This window comes from Clavelina lepadiformis, chromosome 3 (genome assembly GCF_947623445.1).
Source record: "Clavelina lepadiformis chromosome 3, kaClaLepa1.1, whole genome shotgun sequence".
In the NCBI taxonomy this organism is placed as follows: domain Eukaryota; kingdom Metazoa; phylum Chordata; class Ascidiacea; order Aplousobranchia; family Clavelinidae; genus Clavelina; species Clavelina lepadiformis.
In genome coordinates, this window is record NC_135242.1 from 21,642,954 (window position 1) to 21,658,573 (window position 15,620).

The 15,620-nt window shown below is 36.1% G+C and overlaps 2 protein-coding genes across 3 annotated transcripts; both read left to right on the forward strand.

The window, feature by feature from the left end:
• The first annotated feature begins 163 nt into the window (after window positions 1-163).
• Window positions 164-6,269, forward strand: LOC143448879 (cubilin-like). 2 transcript variants are annotated; one of them, XM_076948798.1, is made up of 20 exons: window positions 164-367; window positions 534-634; window positions 798-889; window positions 1,130-1,263; window positions 1,366-1,537; window positions 1,629-1,780; window positions 2,100-2,275; window positions 2,431-2,581; window positions 2,701-2,903; window positions 2,963-3,110; window positions 3,288-3,487; window positions 3,754-3,889; window positions 3,988-4,163; window positions 4,339-4,489; window positions 4,557-4,732; window positions 4,921-5,068; window positions 5,146-5,336; window positions 5,425-5,572; window positions 5,651-5,820; window positions 5,893-6,269. In XM_076948798.1, exons 1-20 carry the CDS (start codon window positions 313-315, stop codon window positions 6,070-6,072), a joined length of 3,060 nt encoding a protein of 1,019 aa, XP_076804913.1. In that variant the 5' UTR covers window positions 164-312; the 3' UTR covers window positions 6,073-6,269. The 2 variants fall into 2 exon arrangements, with proteins under 2 accessions (XP_076804913.1, XP_076804914.1); XM_076948799.1 differs by having other exon boundaries at window positions 2,701-2,849.
• Window positions 6,270-6,706: 437 nt separating this feature from the next.
• Window positions 6,707-13,902, forward strand: LOC143448880 (cubilin-like). The gene is made up of 20 exons (XM_076948800.1): window positions 6,707-6,853; window positions 7,009-7,079; window positions 7,514-7,605; window positions 7,812-7,945; window positions 8,105-8,285; window positions 8,518-8,669; window positions 8,885-9,063; window positions 9,147-9,297; window positions 9,456-9,643; window positions 9,863-10,010; window positions 10,297-10,490; window positions 10,841-10,976; window positions 11,065-11,237; window positions 11,345-11,483; window positions 11,898-12,082; window positions 12,183-12,330; window positions 12,429-12,616; window positions 12,754-12,907; window positions 12,988-13,160; window positions 13,253-13,902. The coding sequence occupies exons 1-20, from the start codon at window positions 6,805-6,807 to the stop codon at window positions 13,451-13,453; spliced, it is 3,036 nt and encodes a 1,011-aa protein (XP_076804915.1). The 5' UTR covers window positions 6,707-6,804; the 3' UTR covers window positions 13,454-13,902.
• The last annotated feature ends 1,718 nt before the right edge of the window (window positions 13,903-15,620 follow it).

Sequence of the window (15,620 nt, forward strand, 5' to 3'; positions counted from 1 at the left end):
ATAGGCGTTAAGCAATCAGATCAAACATAAGTTAGAAATCTGGAATTAACGTTAGCGAAAATTGCCTCAGAGTTGTACCCAAATTCAATGAGGTGATCAGTAAACGTTCCATAATCCATCGGATTGCTGTGTATTGTTCATTACGACAGAGTGTTTTGAAGTAAGACTATAGGGAAGAAGTCTTACTGGTTATTTTACAGTGGCATTCGGTAGAAGTGCATTGATTATAGAAAAGTGTATGCATGTACATGTGCTGCGAAATAATAGAGCTCATAACACTTTACACTTGCACTAAGTTGAGGGCTTTCGAAGATGAAGGTTCTTGTCATTACCTTGCTTGCTTTAGCCTGTCTATCCGCAGTTGAAGGTAGTGTGTAGTATTTTTTTACCTTAGACAGGTTAATAGAAGATACCCTTTTTCTGGAAAAGGTGTTTAATCATATAGATAATGTAAAAAAAATCTCTAAGAATACGGTGCCATTAATTTAAAAAAGACAGCATGACGTATAACCTGTTAATACCTTATTAATTAGGTTGCCGATTCCAGGAAGAATTGCAATCGAGACGACAACGAACGAAAACACAGAAAACGAGGTGGCTGAGACCTTACTTCGCTAAATGTCTTTCAAAGAAGGTAACTAACAAAGGCCAAGCTTTAATGTTTTTGCGATAAACAACCCTAAAAATGATTATAGAGACGTGCTTGATAGATAGCATAAATCTAGAGACATAACATGGCATTAAATAAGTTTCAATTTGAAAACCATTTATGCATTGTAACAAGTCTACGTGTACAGGCGGGTAGAATGTACAAGTCGTGGGAATCAATCGTTGATTTTGTGGTCTTGGATAGCTACTGGTTTCATTCCACAGAAGCAGATTTTTGCAGGTACAAGTTCAGTTATTCGTGAATATTTAGATATCGTTGTTAACAGTGCAGGCTTTAGATCAATACGAGCGATGCGACCACGGGCCACGCGATGCTTAGCGCGCTTGCTAAGGCCCTGGTTGCTGAGCTTGATTTCCAACAAAAAACATACGCTGAAGAATTTTAAGGCCACATACAGGACATACAATTTGTGAAATGCAAGCTTTCTTTTAATTTTGATTTTGCCTTTTGCACATTTAGTCCATCTTATGGTAATGACCATGCGTGTTGTTGGAAAATGAACATTGAGCGTATCTTCCGACCAGAGTCAACGATAAAACCATTAACTATCGAATGTATTGATGAATACGCATCACACATACAGCAGCCAACTGGTAAGCTAAATAAAATGTACCTAATTCAAAAATAGCCAGCACGTTTTATCAAAACGTTAAAACAACTTTTAACCAACTTGCTTAAACATCTTTCTCTTGCAGGCGGAAATGCCGTCGGTCCTGTCACTGAAATAAGTTGTCTTCATAGAAATACAACACTCAGGCGCCAGTATGAAGATTGCTTCACACTTTCATTGCAAGAAGAGAAAGACAGGCAGCAGTTTGAAGTAGAATCTGTAGTTGCTTTTGTGGAAGATCACTGGGCATGTGACAGGTGGGTGAACAACCTTGTCACATTGAACTCAATTTTGTTCAAAATGAAACAGATGTTTGCAAGTTTTCGAAACAAGTTCACTTCCTTATAGATCGGTTCCTGGAAGTTGTTCTCCAAAGTTTAACTTCACGTGTCACCCCGCTTCCTGGCTTCGAAGAATGACGACCTTTACCGAGCCCAACACTCCTCTTCGTCGTATTTTGATGGATTGTAACGCAAAGGTATTCCCGGGCGCGTCTGCAGGTAAGCGACATTGGAATAGATTAGAACTTAACTATAAGAACACGCTGCAACTAAAAAAGCTTTAGATAATAAGTCATAATAATAAAAATAATTATATTAATTACTAATATATATTATAATAATTAATAATCATTCGATTAGTTTGTATGCTTTCAAACTGCTTTGAAATTGGCTTCAAAATTTTTAATTTATATGACGACAGATCGTTCATTATGCAAATCACGACTTTAAATCGGCCGTTTTCTGGGTGCCGTTTTCGTTTGAAAACACCGTTCTTTTTCTACATATTTTGACGTAAACTTTTCGACGTGTTCTAAAGAGGAGTGCTGGCACGTGCTTAAAGCCAATGGAACACAAACTCATGTAATGACATCACAAGGTTATCCTAAGCAACTTCATGACGTTGATTGCTCCTACGAATTTCAAGCCCAGCTTGGCTTTACATTGGAGATCACTGTTGAAGTGGACATCGAAGAATGTTGTGATTTTCTTGAGGTATGGCATTAGAGATTACTGATGCTCCTTCAAAATATATTCACGGATTGTTCAGAAAAAAAAATGCCCATTCATGCATAAATCACACATAACACACACTCTTTTCTGAAACTTCGCGTAAGGGTGTTTAACATGCACTTCTGTGCTTATGACAGGTTACTAGCGAAAACGATAAACTTATTGCAAAACTTTCGGGCAATGTGAAAAGAACGTTCAGGAGTTACCCCGGTGAAAGCTTCATCTACATGGAATATCATACTGATGAGAACATCGGAGGTAAAGGATTCCGAGCAAGCTGGAGAAATGGTGAGGATGTTTATTCAACTCAGTGTGCAGGAAATTTTACTACTGCTGCTGTCAGTTTAAGAATGAAAGCAAGAATAGTATAATATGTTCATAATATACGGTTTTATATTGTTTAACAGTTTGCGAGTATAAACGTGTGGCTTCTGCACGCCATTACAGTCCAAAGTTGTATCCGCCTTTCTACGGGTACGCATCTCAAGACACACTGCCAACGTTCGACAAAGAACTGGAATGCACATGGGTTGTAACTGCACCACCTGGGGAACAAGTGCTTCTTGTGTTTGAAGAGATTTACATGAATACATGCTGCGACAAGCTAACAGTAAGAATGGATGTTGCTTTGTCGTGACAATGCGTGTGATGTCTTCATTTCATTTCCAGATACACGACGGACTCATCGACCTGGGTAGTTTTGCATTGACAAACGCAAGAGGAGTTCCCATACGGTCTCAGCACGGGATGCTGACATTGCGGTACCAAACCAATTCTACCGTTTACGGAAACGGGTTTCTAGCAAACTATGGAACAGGTTTGAACAAGATCTGGTTCTCTATACTCAAAACAGTATAGCTGTGTATAAATCGATTGGCTCGGAAAAATTTTCTGTTTGTTGTACATCTAAAATACACTTCGCATTCATAACCCGCTCGTGTTTTTCCTGCAAACTGACTTAAAAATTAACTTATTTCGAAACACCTGTTTTTAGCAACACGACGAGCCCCATGTGGGAATGCACGCAATGCATCTGACGCATGGCAGCATTTTTCGACGTGTAAACTCACGAAGAAAGGTAACAAAGCTTTACGGTGTTTCTGGCAAATAACTGCAAGTGAAGGCTACGCGGTAGTAGTCAACATATCGTCCATTGTCACGGCAAAACCATCTGTCCACCGACAAAAAGTGCAGGTAAAATTAAGATTATCTATAAGTAGTTACCGTACGTTAGATTTTCGGTTTCTAAGTGTTAAAACTTTAAGGCCAGCATTACTCATGCTACGATGTTACTTAACTTTGTCTGCAAACAAAATCTATGCTTTTTTCTTATGTTTATATGGAAATAATTATGTAATAAATTTTTGCGATTTCGGTGGACTTGCTTTAGATCAATTTGTTAAATTCTGAAAGAGGTTCTTGTGTAAACTTCTTGCAAACTGATTGCTAATTTTAACCAGGTCTTTGATGGTTTATCCGCCCTACAAAGCTTTTTTAACGAAAGTCACATGTACGTGTCCAGCAAAAGCAATCTAGCCATTCAACTTTTATCCCATGAGTGGCGAACATTTGGATTAAGAGCCTCATACAGACAACGTGTGTGGTATCAGATTGACGCGGCAATAACATATAATAAATACGTCACCAAATATCTGACGTTGCCGTCAACGTCGATGAACTTTCATCTTTTTCAGTTCCTTGCAACGTCACTTACAATCTCACCGGTTCCGCTTCGATGAAGCTTGCCTCGCCTGACTACGAAGGTTTTCCTTTCAATATTTACCAACGATGCACTTACACTTTGCACGCCCAACCTGGCAAGAAGATACGAATGACTTTGAAAACGTTTACTAAAACAGGATTTGTGAATGTGAAGAAATTATAAACAAATTTCATGATATAATCCTTGCATTTTACTAATTGTTGCAGATATTTGGAGTAATGGAGATATACCTTTATTAGAATAATTTCTAGTACACCCGCAATACGAAATATATTTACAGTGATCTCTCTCCAATCAATCCGACTTTTGCTTCTTTTGTTAGATTAAAAGTGGTCACGTCAACTTTGGCCGCGTCACTGGTCTCCAGAAAAGCATACACTTGACTTCGAGCGGAAGCACGTTGCAACTGCATTACACTGCAGCCAGGGCAAAGACTGCAAAAACAAGAGGATTTTTCGCTACATACCGACAATGTAAGAATTTTACTTAAAACAAGTATTTTTAAGCCGCTGACCGCTTTGAACCCCGTGTATTCTGCAGTCACGCCAAAGTGTGGGACAGTATTGATTGCCAATTCTTCTTCTCAAGTTTTCTTATCTCCTGGTTATCCGAACATGGAAAACACCAACTGTGAATGGATAATCACCGCAGCCACTAAGATGAATGTGATGCTTAATCTTGTTGATTTCGAAATGGATACGACCAGCGCCTTATTTGTATGATATTTTTATTTAAATTGCCTGTACATTTTATACGCTTACATAATGTTAAAAAAACTCAGTTTGATTATTAAAAAGACAGTCAGCTAATTCAGATATTCTAGTTATGAGGATTTGAAGTAAAGTGTGTAACGTTGGACCTTAAACTTGTGAGTTGTTACTAACACACCATCAAAACATTACAGGTTTTTGATCAGATGCTCAGTTTGGGAAAATACACTGGGTCAGGAAGTAACGTAACACTCGTATCATCAGCAGACGTTTTGAGATTACGATTTAGAAATAAAGGTTCTGCACGTGGTCACAGAAGTTTTCTCGCAACGTTCAACGAAGGTTGGATATTTTATAGCACATGCCGAAACGATCTAACGTCAATGAAACGGTTAACTAAATTTTGATATTGTTATAAGTTGCCAACGCTGGATGGAACGCTCGCCTAGTGCCTGGGAACATGAGCGGGTGGTCTTATATGCGCTGCTCATCGAAACATTGTAGCGGTGAACAAGACAACTTTTGGAATTTTCAGGCGGGAAAATATTACAAACACGTTGAGCTAATTGTCACACAAGCAAGCTTACAAACTTCAGATAGCTTCTTGCAGGTAAAATGCGTTTGGAAATAAAGGTAACATCCTAAGGTTTATTAAGACTCGCTAAATTTGGTAACGTAAATATTTTTGACGATTCGAGATTATGGATGATACCAAAATTGTGGCAAAATTAAACGGAAATCATAGTTTTCCACAAACAATCAAGTCTTCCACTTCCGTTCTTCGTGTGTACTTTCATTCGATTTTTGGTTTTCCAAACAACACCTTCACAGCAGAAGTGAAAACGAGTAAGTGATATTGTTTACGTGACTTTTGATCGATTTTTACACACTACTAGTTTTCATCAAGTTTACTTTATTTTTTAGTTTGTGTAGAAGACTACGCGGTCGGACCAAGCACGCAGCTAATCTACTTTCCCGACATAAACTCAAATAAGTTAATTGTCGACTGCAAGTATAATTTTATCACAGAAACCGGATCTAGAATTGAACTGACAGTAACGGATAAAACAAAAATAAGGAACGACATCGTGAAAGTAAAAAGTTAAACTTTAAATTCGATTAATTTGAGTTAATTCCGTTGACACCACTTTGTTGATTTTACGTAGATCTTAGAAGGCAATGAGACGTTGTATAGTCTGGAAGGATACTACCAACACAGTCTCTCTGACCAAACAAGCTACTACAACGCAACAGTACGGTCGACCCGAAACAAACTGACATTGCATCGATTGACTTTTATCCGTTCACCTTCTGAAGGCTTTGTAGCTCAGTACAAAAATGTTTAAAATTTGAATCTTGTGATTTTGTTGGGCGAGCAACAACGAACTAGAACCACGTTTCAGATTATAAGCGATATGAAATAACCTACTAATGGAAAACTTTTCGGAACTTGCAGAAGAGTATGTATGCGCAAGCAGATGAAACAACATAAGTTTGCAATAATATAGACCAATGACTTGTTGGACATGTGATTAAAAATCAATGTGTACTTGTTTTTGTTTGCCTTGTTATTATTTGCTTTAGCATCACTTGAATACAGCAGTTGTATTCATTTTTATACAGAGACTGTGTTTAAGTATAGGCCTACAGCAGAGACGTTACACATCACTGTGTAAAAGATTAATTGATATTTTGCCCATCACTGGTATGAAAGTTGTTATTACAGGCTAATTCTATTGATGCGTTTTAGGTTATAGCAAACTAGTCGTGAGCCAAAACTGCATTTTGCCACGAAAGTTTAAAGGTTGAAACGATCGTTTCAACTTACCACATATGATGTAAGCGTATTTTAGGAAGCAATAGGCGGGTGAACAAGAAGTGTTGCAACTTACTTTAAAAACGTTTCCGGATTTTTGGAAACTCCCTACTATTACAAAAGTTTGCAAATGAAAACCAATTGCATTGCCTATAACAATAAAGCAAAAAGTGCGTGGTGAAGCTTTGACGGTATACTTTATAGCAAATGCTCTTCAAATCAGTTGTTTGGAAAATTTCTAAATAAAAAAGATCCATTGAAAATGTTGTTTGTCACTTTAATAATTCCTTTTGTTTTTGCTTCAGTGAATGGTAAGTTGTGATGATATTTAGGGAATGCTTTTGGTGGTTGAGGAAATGATTGGTTTAGACTCTTTTTTAATTGCTTTAAATGTGTAGGTTAAAATGAGATATAGGCTAGATACATAAGCTAACGTCAGAACTTACAATGTTTTTGTTTCTCTTAGCTTGCCATTATCAACTGCAGCCCAAGCTGATGAAGGCGCATGATTACATGTCTGAGTGCCTATCTAACAAAGTAAGACTAAATAGTTGCCTAATACCTACTTTAAACGTAAGTTTTGTTTCAGGACTTTTTATAACTTGTATTGAAGACGAAAGGATCAGAAATCAAAAGTGGCTCTTTCACCGTAAGTAGGCTACTGTAATAGGTTATTTAGCCAGTTGTTAAAAATAAGCGGTTAGGTTAGGAGAATGGGAATGCAAAAATTTGGTGTTAGCTATTTAGACTTTAATTGAAGTTAAATTTAGATTAGATCGTAGATTTTCGTCATCAGGTTTAGGTTACTAAGTTAGGCTACTACAGGCAAGCTACAGTTAAGAAGAAACTGTGAAAAAATAGCTTCAAACGTGCAATTACGGTGAAACAGTGAAAATCTTTAACATAATAATGTTTTCATGAAAGACAAAGATGGCCACACAATTGCTTACAATATGTCCAAACAATTTCAGACAGGATACCCTGTCAAGGCTTGGAGTTCCATTTTCAAGTTTGTCGTGCTGGATACAAAATGGTTTCAAACAACTTTAGAAAATGTTTGCGCGTAAGTTATGTAATTATTTCTAATAATTAAATTTCATGTCAATTAACAGTTTTTGTAACTGCAGAAATAGGCAAAGAAAGGTTATGTAGTCAGCATTTTTGTGTGTAACTTGATCAGAATCCAATTGAAATTTAAAGTGTGTGTCAAATTTTTGAAAAAGATGAAAGCTATTTGCTTAAAATAGATTTTTGATTTTAATTTTACAGTGAAAGCAAATATCGTTTTACACGTAGTTGTTGGAAATCGCATATTAAAGAGATTTTTAGAACCAATTCGTCGCTTTATCCTATAACGTTGCAATGTATGGATGGATACAAGACTAAAGCAACCCAACCTACCGGTAAGCTCATTTTTTTAGGTCGACAAGGCAAACTCTTAGTCTGCTTTCCGGTTCGATATAATTCAAAGAAATACGTAGAAAATAACCCATTCTTACTTCCGGAAAAAAAACGCATATTGCCGCATATTAATATTAAATTTTTATTCGCTTGATCAAAAGTTTCAGAACAATCCATTAACGGATGGCCTAATGAGGATGAAATGTGTCTAAAACAAAATGCAACAGCATACGAAATGTATATAAACTGTTTCAATAGTTCATTGAGAAATGCCGGTTTCGAAAATGTCGTGGAGTTGCCGCCGATATTGTGGTTTGTTCAAAATCACTGGGTTTGTGACAAGTAAGCTTTATACGCATTTTGTACATCAAAGTACCGCGTAGCAACAGCAAGACCTAAAACAACAGCTCATAAGGCTTTGCAACAAGATGTGTTGAAAAAGTTAAGGAACTATTACAAAGTAAATTAAAGAAGTATTTTGATGATTTTGTGCGCATCTGGCTTTCGCATTGTACAGGATAAGTCTATACACACGTTATGCGTATCTGGTCTAAGACTAAGTTCAACGTTGCAGAACGATTCCAGGGAGTTGTTCACCGAAGATACCAGGAACCTGCCCGATCTCAAAATGGCCTCGTTTTTTACAGGACATAACAAAACCATCATCCTTGTTAAAAATGTTGATCAGTGGATGTAACGAAGAACTTTTTAACCGGCCTTCAGGCGGTAAGTTAGTTACTTATTTTTCAATTTGCAATTGCTTTTCACTATTTGAACTCGAACGATGGCTTTACTTGCCTCATTTGATTATTATTTAAGGTTTATAAAACATACTCTTGCATGTTGGTGTCTGACAACTACTTGATCTGCCAGATGAGTTTGATACTCAGTTCATAGGCAAAATCATTTTGCTTTGTTGATTGTTGTCAAAATTTGAACAGGTTGCAAACAACAACGGCTGGTAGAAAAATGGAAATGGTATTCCATAAGATCACCCGGTTACCCTAATGTAATGGGAGAAAATGATTATGACTGCACGTATGCAATCAAGCCCAAGCGTTTCTTTAAACTGGAAATGAAAATCATCGTTGACACCGAAAAATGCTGTGATTTTGTTACAGTATGATTCTTGATTGCTTCCATAAATGTTATAAGGAGAAATCTGGGTTAAGTTGGTTTAACGTATTATTTATTCTCTCATAGATCTTTTTTCCAAACTCGACCATCCTGGCAAAGTTGTCCGGAAAAGTAAAACGAACGTTTCTTCTAGATAGCCATGAAAACAGTGTCAATGTCAATTTCCATACAGATGAAAGTGTTACCAGTAAAGGTTTCGTACTTCGCTATAGAAAAGGTATAAAAATACATTACCACAATCGTGTTACTCTTTTGATTTCTATAAAAACTCGTGTTAAATGCGTTACATCTATGAGCTGCCAAGAAAACATGTTCAGCCTAACAGGAAACTTAAAAAACAGTCACACTGAGCGTACAATAAGATACCCTGTGCAGTGTGTAGGTTCAATCTCAAGAGCACCACGTCAATGCAGAAAACATTTCCACCAACATTCAAACAACTCAGCAGTGGTACAGTATTTGGCGAAGAAATAAAATGTATTTGGACTATCAAAGCGCCTTCAGGCGAACAAGTTTTTTTGCGTTTTGACAAAATTCATCTTGAAAACGCAGACCGTATGGAGGTAAGAACACTTTAACAGCAAGAAAAGGTAAGAGCTCACCAGCATGCATAACCTATAAATTATATAACTTCAAGAAAAAATCAGCAATGTTCAAATTCTTTCATAAGTTACTCCATCGGTTTCATATTTTTTCAGCAAGCAATGACATCACTAAGAAACAAACTGAAAATTCCTAATAGAAAAGATTGAAGTAACAATTTTCTGTTGCTCCAAATATAGGTATTTGATGGACCTGTGAGATTAAGGATGTTGGAAGAAACAGACTCCAGAAAAGACTCAATTAAATCTCAAAACGGAATGTTGATAATTCACTACCAGAGCAATTCAACGAAAATAGGAAACGGCTTTCACGCTTCCTTCGCAACAGGTAATGTGAAACAGTTGGGGCTCGGGACAATACAATACTGAACCTGAACTTCGTATCAGTATCACATACAAATCTAATGTATAAGACTCATTCTATGTAGCCTATATAAGCGTTAACAATCTAAGGAACTGTAGACTATAAAAAATGAAAAGTTCTTACAGCATGAAGTGATTGGCAAATGAACTGACTTTTGCTTAGTAGTCTACATCACTGCATAAAAAAGAAACATTTGGCCTATTACTGTGGATTAAATAAGATATCAATCAATCGCGCTATCATGCTTTAGCTAACAGTTGTGGCGGCAGTTTCGCTGCTAACAACAACTGGCAGGAAATTGTCGGAGAAGCTTTCCACGTTGGCGGCAATAACATTCTTCCATGCTGGTGGAATATCACCGCTTCACCTGGTTACGCAATCTTGCTTAAAATGAATTCCAAGATCCGAAAATATGGCAAATCGAGGAATGGCCAACGAATTGAGGTAAAGAACAAGTTTGATAATGCAGCGATTTAACTGGAGAAAATTTGTAAGATCAATAAGATTAGCACTAGGCCTAAAAAAATTTTTATTAAATGAAATGATTTGCATTTTTTGTTTTTCCTACCTCCTTTATACTGGACTATAGACAAACTTATTTGGTGTGGCGTAGTGCAGAAACTTTTATCCTTCGACTGAAGGAAGTTGTTGCACGACTTAATCTTTGTAATAATTTCTCACTGCTCGAGCCCCGATTACCGAACTTGTTTGCGTGCATTTTCTTATAGCTGTCTATTTTTCTTTGAAAGACAGCAAATTTCTTGTTTTAACAATATGTTTGCAATTTCATTTAGGTTTTTGAAAACCGAAACAGGGTTTACAGTGTTTACGATAAAAACTTTTACTTTGCTTCAAATGGAAATCAACTGTTAATTCACCAGAATTACAGTAGAAATGGATCGGTTGGATTTGTCGTATCCTTTAAGCAAGGTAAATTTTTCAATAACTAGTCTGAAAAGGTACATTAAAATACAATACGAATGATCAGGAGACAAACTATATGTTTTATTCTTCTCAGAGATGTGTAATGTTACAATATTGTTGGCTAACTCTGTCAGAAGAACTGTTCAATTTGCCTACTTTCCGTCGATAAATAGACGTCACATTTGTACATACACCGTTCGTTCTACACCGGAAAGGAAGATTCATTTGACGTTAAAAACATATGAGCTAAAAAGCAACTACTTAGAGGTGACAATATTTCAGGAAATGAACCGTATTGTCCAAACTTTAGGCAGTTTTAACAAATTCGTACTGTATGCCAAAACATCGAAAATGCAATAGGTCTACTTATTTAGGTATTTAGTGGCAACATCAGTCTTGGACGCGCTGATCTCACAGGTCCACCATATATACATCGCTTGACTTCTATCGACAACGAAATTCAACTGCGATATGTCATCCAAGGGAGCATGTTTCTCACAGAGTTTAACCAATGTAAGTTTGACATTTAGCAAGAATATGTCACATCTATTCTCTATGAGCTGTATTCTGTCATGTGCTTTTGTCGCCGCATGTAAAAATATAATGAGACGGACAATTTTAAGAGAAACTCGACTCAATACTTGTGTAATTAAAAATTGAATCCTCTTAATTTAGCGTACGTATTTTAACGAAAACAACCAAACGCCACCATTAACGATGAACTTTCCCTGTTTACTTTAACACAAAATACAACTAGGCCTATAAAGCATTTAATCAAACACGTAAGCTAACTTATAGGCCTATTACTGTGCACATAAGCTTAAGTTGTATAATACCTGCTATACGCTAGTGTTTAAATAGCATTTCATTTCAAACAATACTGTACCGTTACTGTAAATAATCTTTAACCAAAAACAACAACTGCAGTTACTCCAAATTGTGGCTCCAGTCTGATTGCCAACGCGAATTATCAAGATATTTTTTCACCGGGAAATCCTTCCAGGCACATTGTAAGATGCGGATGTGAATGGATAATAACAGCGTCTCCAGGCAAGCAGATTGTTCTAACCATCTTTGACTCGCAAGGAACTCAAGATTCAAGTTTCATTCGAGTAAGATCAAACATTTATAGAGTAGTTCTGTACAAAAAAGGCAGTGCATTATTACTACATAATTGTAAATTTGCCGCGTTACTTTCTCCAACTCATGCAGGTGTATGATAAACTGTTACCTCTGGGGACGTACGCTACACCGCGATTTCTAGACGTTACCCTTGTATCGTCAACTAACCTAGTAAGAATACAATATCGTCAGAAGGCTGATGGAGAATTCAAAGGATTTCAGGCAACATACAAAGAAAGTGAATAAATTTTAATCAAATCTAACCTTTATGAGACGTTTCACTTATCGTGATGCTTAACGACGTCAATTGAGTTCAGCATACCTTTTCTTATGCAGCAATCAATATGGGATGGAATGATGTTAAAGCTTTTGGTGGAACGATTTCGACCGAAAAAATGTTTATGAACACTTCCATGTGTCTTAGTAACAAGCATCACTTTTGGAACATTTACACATCTCGCGATTACAGGATTAAATTTACAATCGAAAGTGTTCGATTTTCAACCGCAAACAGCTTCCTACAGGTTGTAACCGGTTGTAGCCTATAGCCTATTTCAAAAGTGATGCCTAATAACTAGAGCAAAAGAACAAACGGCAAGTTAAAACTAACACATTATGTTTATAGGCCTAACAAGTTCACATATTATAAGCTTACTTTTAGATTCAGGATAGCAGTAGTAGAATAGGATGGTTACATCAAAACTCCAGTGTTCCTCGAAACTTTTTAACATCTACACATACACTACGTGTTTGTTATTACACGGATGATTGTAGTTCACCTGAAAAAGAACATTTCGTCGCGACTATTAAGCAAGGTTATATTTCAACTAATGTTCTATATGTACATGTTGATGTTCGTACGTTTTTCCATTAAAACTGTGTTTATTTGACGCAGTTTGCCAAAAGGACATCAACATTTTTGGGTCAGGCAGACGTGATAAAGGGATTTTCACAAAAATGTTCGACAAAAATGAAACAACCGATTGTCATTACAATTTCGTCACCGCCTTTGGATCGAAAATACAGTTGACTTTATATAATATCTCGATACGTGATGGTTACATTAACGTAAGTTTTAATTCATGCCGTAACAAATACCGATAAACTTAATACTAGTTCTTTTATAGAAAACGCAATGAAAACAACCACGTGCATTTTAGGTAACTGCCGGCAACCAAACTCTCTATCACTACACGGGCTCCTCTAGTGGTTCGCCAACAACTGCAACGTTGATATCTCCACGAAATAAGATGACTCTGCATTATCACGCTCCTATAAAATCCAGCTCGAATGGATTTCGGATGAGATACGAAAAAGCGAGAATGCCGAACATGATGCAGCTAGTTAAACGTGTTGATTAACTTGACATTGGAAAATGAATTTGCAACATTCAAAACTAAACATTTTATTCGTTTCAACCGCCTACCATTTGATCACTGCAATAATATCTTCCATAACAGTCTTATTTAAATTATCATTTCTTATCAAATATTTCAGTTAAATAAAGATTTAGAGTGTATGCTTCGCTAGTTCTATTGTTAGTATAGGCTAAAAACAATGAAGTAAATTGCAAAAACACAAAGACTACTTCACAATATATTTACAAAACTAACATGCTTTGGACTTTTATTGTAGTACCCGAAAAATATATAACGAGTTGATTATTTCGCATTATTCGATCTAGTATTGTTATAAACCTGCACAAAGGACCACATTTTTCTCTGCAAATGGGTGCGCTAGCAAGAAACATTCATAAAAAAACTTCAAAATACTAAAATCATACAAAACCGATTACGAAAGCAAAATCCAAAAACTACCTATTAATTATATAAATCTTTAATCAAGCAAACATTTGAAAATGGCGCGTCTCTCCGGGTAGAAATATAAAATTTATGACATTACTTTGAGCTGAGAAGTGTTTTTGTAAGATGCAGTTATCGCTTCGTATTTTGATGGTTTATCGCCTGTAACGATTAAATGACCAAAAAGAAACTTTTATGCAAACACAATTGCAGAATTTTTGGTAAGAGTGCAGTCGCTATGTAAAAGGGCAAACATGTTAATCTTAAATCACAGATGCTTGTCGTTCGAAAACTGGTAAGTACCTAAGTCCAAAAATAAATTTTCTGTGGTATTTTCCAAATTCGCTCGGCAGAGAGAGTCATAAGTTAATTATTATCGACAAACATGTGGTATTTGGCGATCGAAATAATAATAGCTAAAGCTATGAATATATTACACGAGATGCTTCTAAGAGCTTTTCTTGGACTACCTGTTTTCATGCATCAAGAAATCGTATGTTGTGAAATATACAAAACCTATATCATGACAACACCTGTTTCTTAGATGAGCGATAGATCTTTGCGCTTAAATTCTATAAACGCTGTTTATAATTTTTTTTCAAGTTTATCTTTATTCATGTAAATTTTTAACTAATTTGGAATTTTTAACAACGCCACCTCTCCTATTTCGGTTTCACTTTGAAAAGCGATAAACTTCTTTATATTTATGAATATTTGGTATTTTATTCTTTAAAATCACGGCGTTAACTTTTATATCTTGTAACTGTGCTGACGCATAAACTCACGTACGAGATAACAGATAAGGTTGACACATTCAGAACTTAGGCAATAATATATCTGGTCTACTAATTAATCAACGCCTTTTCGTGATTCAGTTAATCAAAGTGAATGGATCCAACCACAATTTCACTTCAACTTGAAACAAATCTTTTTAGCAGGAGCAAGAATTTATTACAACCCATTTCTATTAATCATTATAAATGCCAATGTTCGTCAATCTATAGTCACCAATCGTCTGTTTGTTTTCAGACGAGATCTCCTTAAGAATGTAAAATCCACTGCTGGAATCTCATAAGCTTTGAAAAAGGTTTACTTTGAAGATTTAGCCGTTGCAAACCCGTAGGCAATTCGGTGGTCATTACTGTACAACACGAAATTGAAGAAAAATCCAAGTCGTTGAAATTGAATGACTGAGCACGGGTTGTGTAATACTGCATTAGCTTAGCACTGTAGCATATTATAAAAAAATTAACTTCTACCTAAAATAGATGCCAAGGGAACGCTCTGTTAAGATAAAGGGCAAAGTTTAAATGCCTCAATTCTAAAACTATGGTTGCTAAGTTAGCAATTTCGGCGACATTTTTTTACTACTAGTTTTTACAATTGCATAGGCCACAAGGCGTACTATGGAGCTACAAATGTAAAACAGGATATGCTTAAATTAACTTTAAACAGAGATATCCTTGAGATAGAAGTTACAGATTAGCTGGCCTATATATATGTGGCCTGTAGGTGATCTTCAATCTAGGCTTAGAATATTTGACATCAATTCAATCAACATTTTGCACCAAAACCTTTGGTATAGCTTTTACAGAAGTTTTAGAATGAGTGTTGGATAACCTGCAAGTCATCGATACGCATCACTGCATATCGCAGTTTTATTTCTAAAAAAAAGCTATCGTCAAAAACATGTTGCGCATTGTTACCTATAAAATAATTTTTCTTT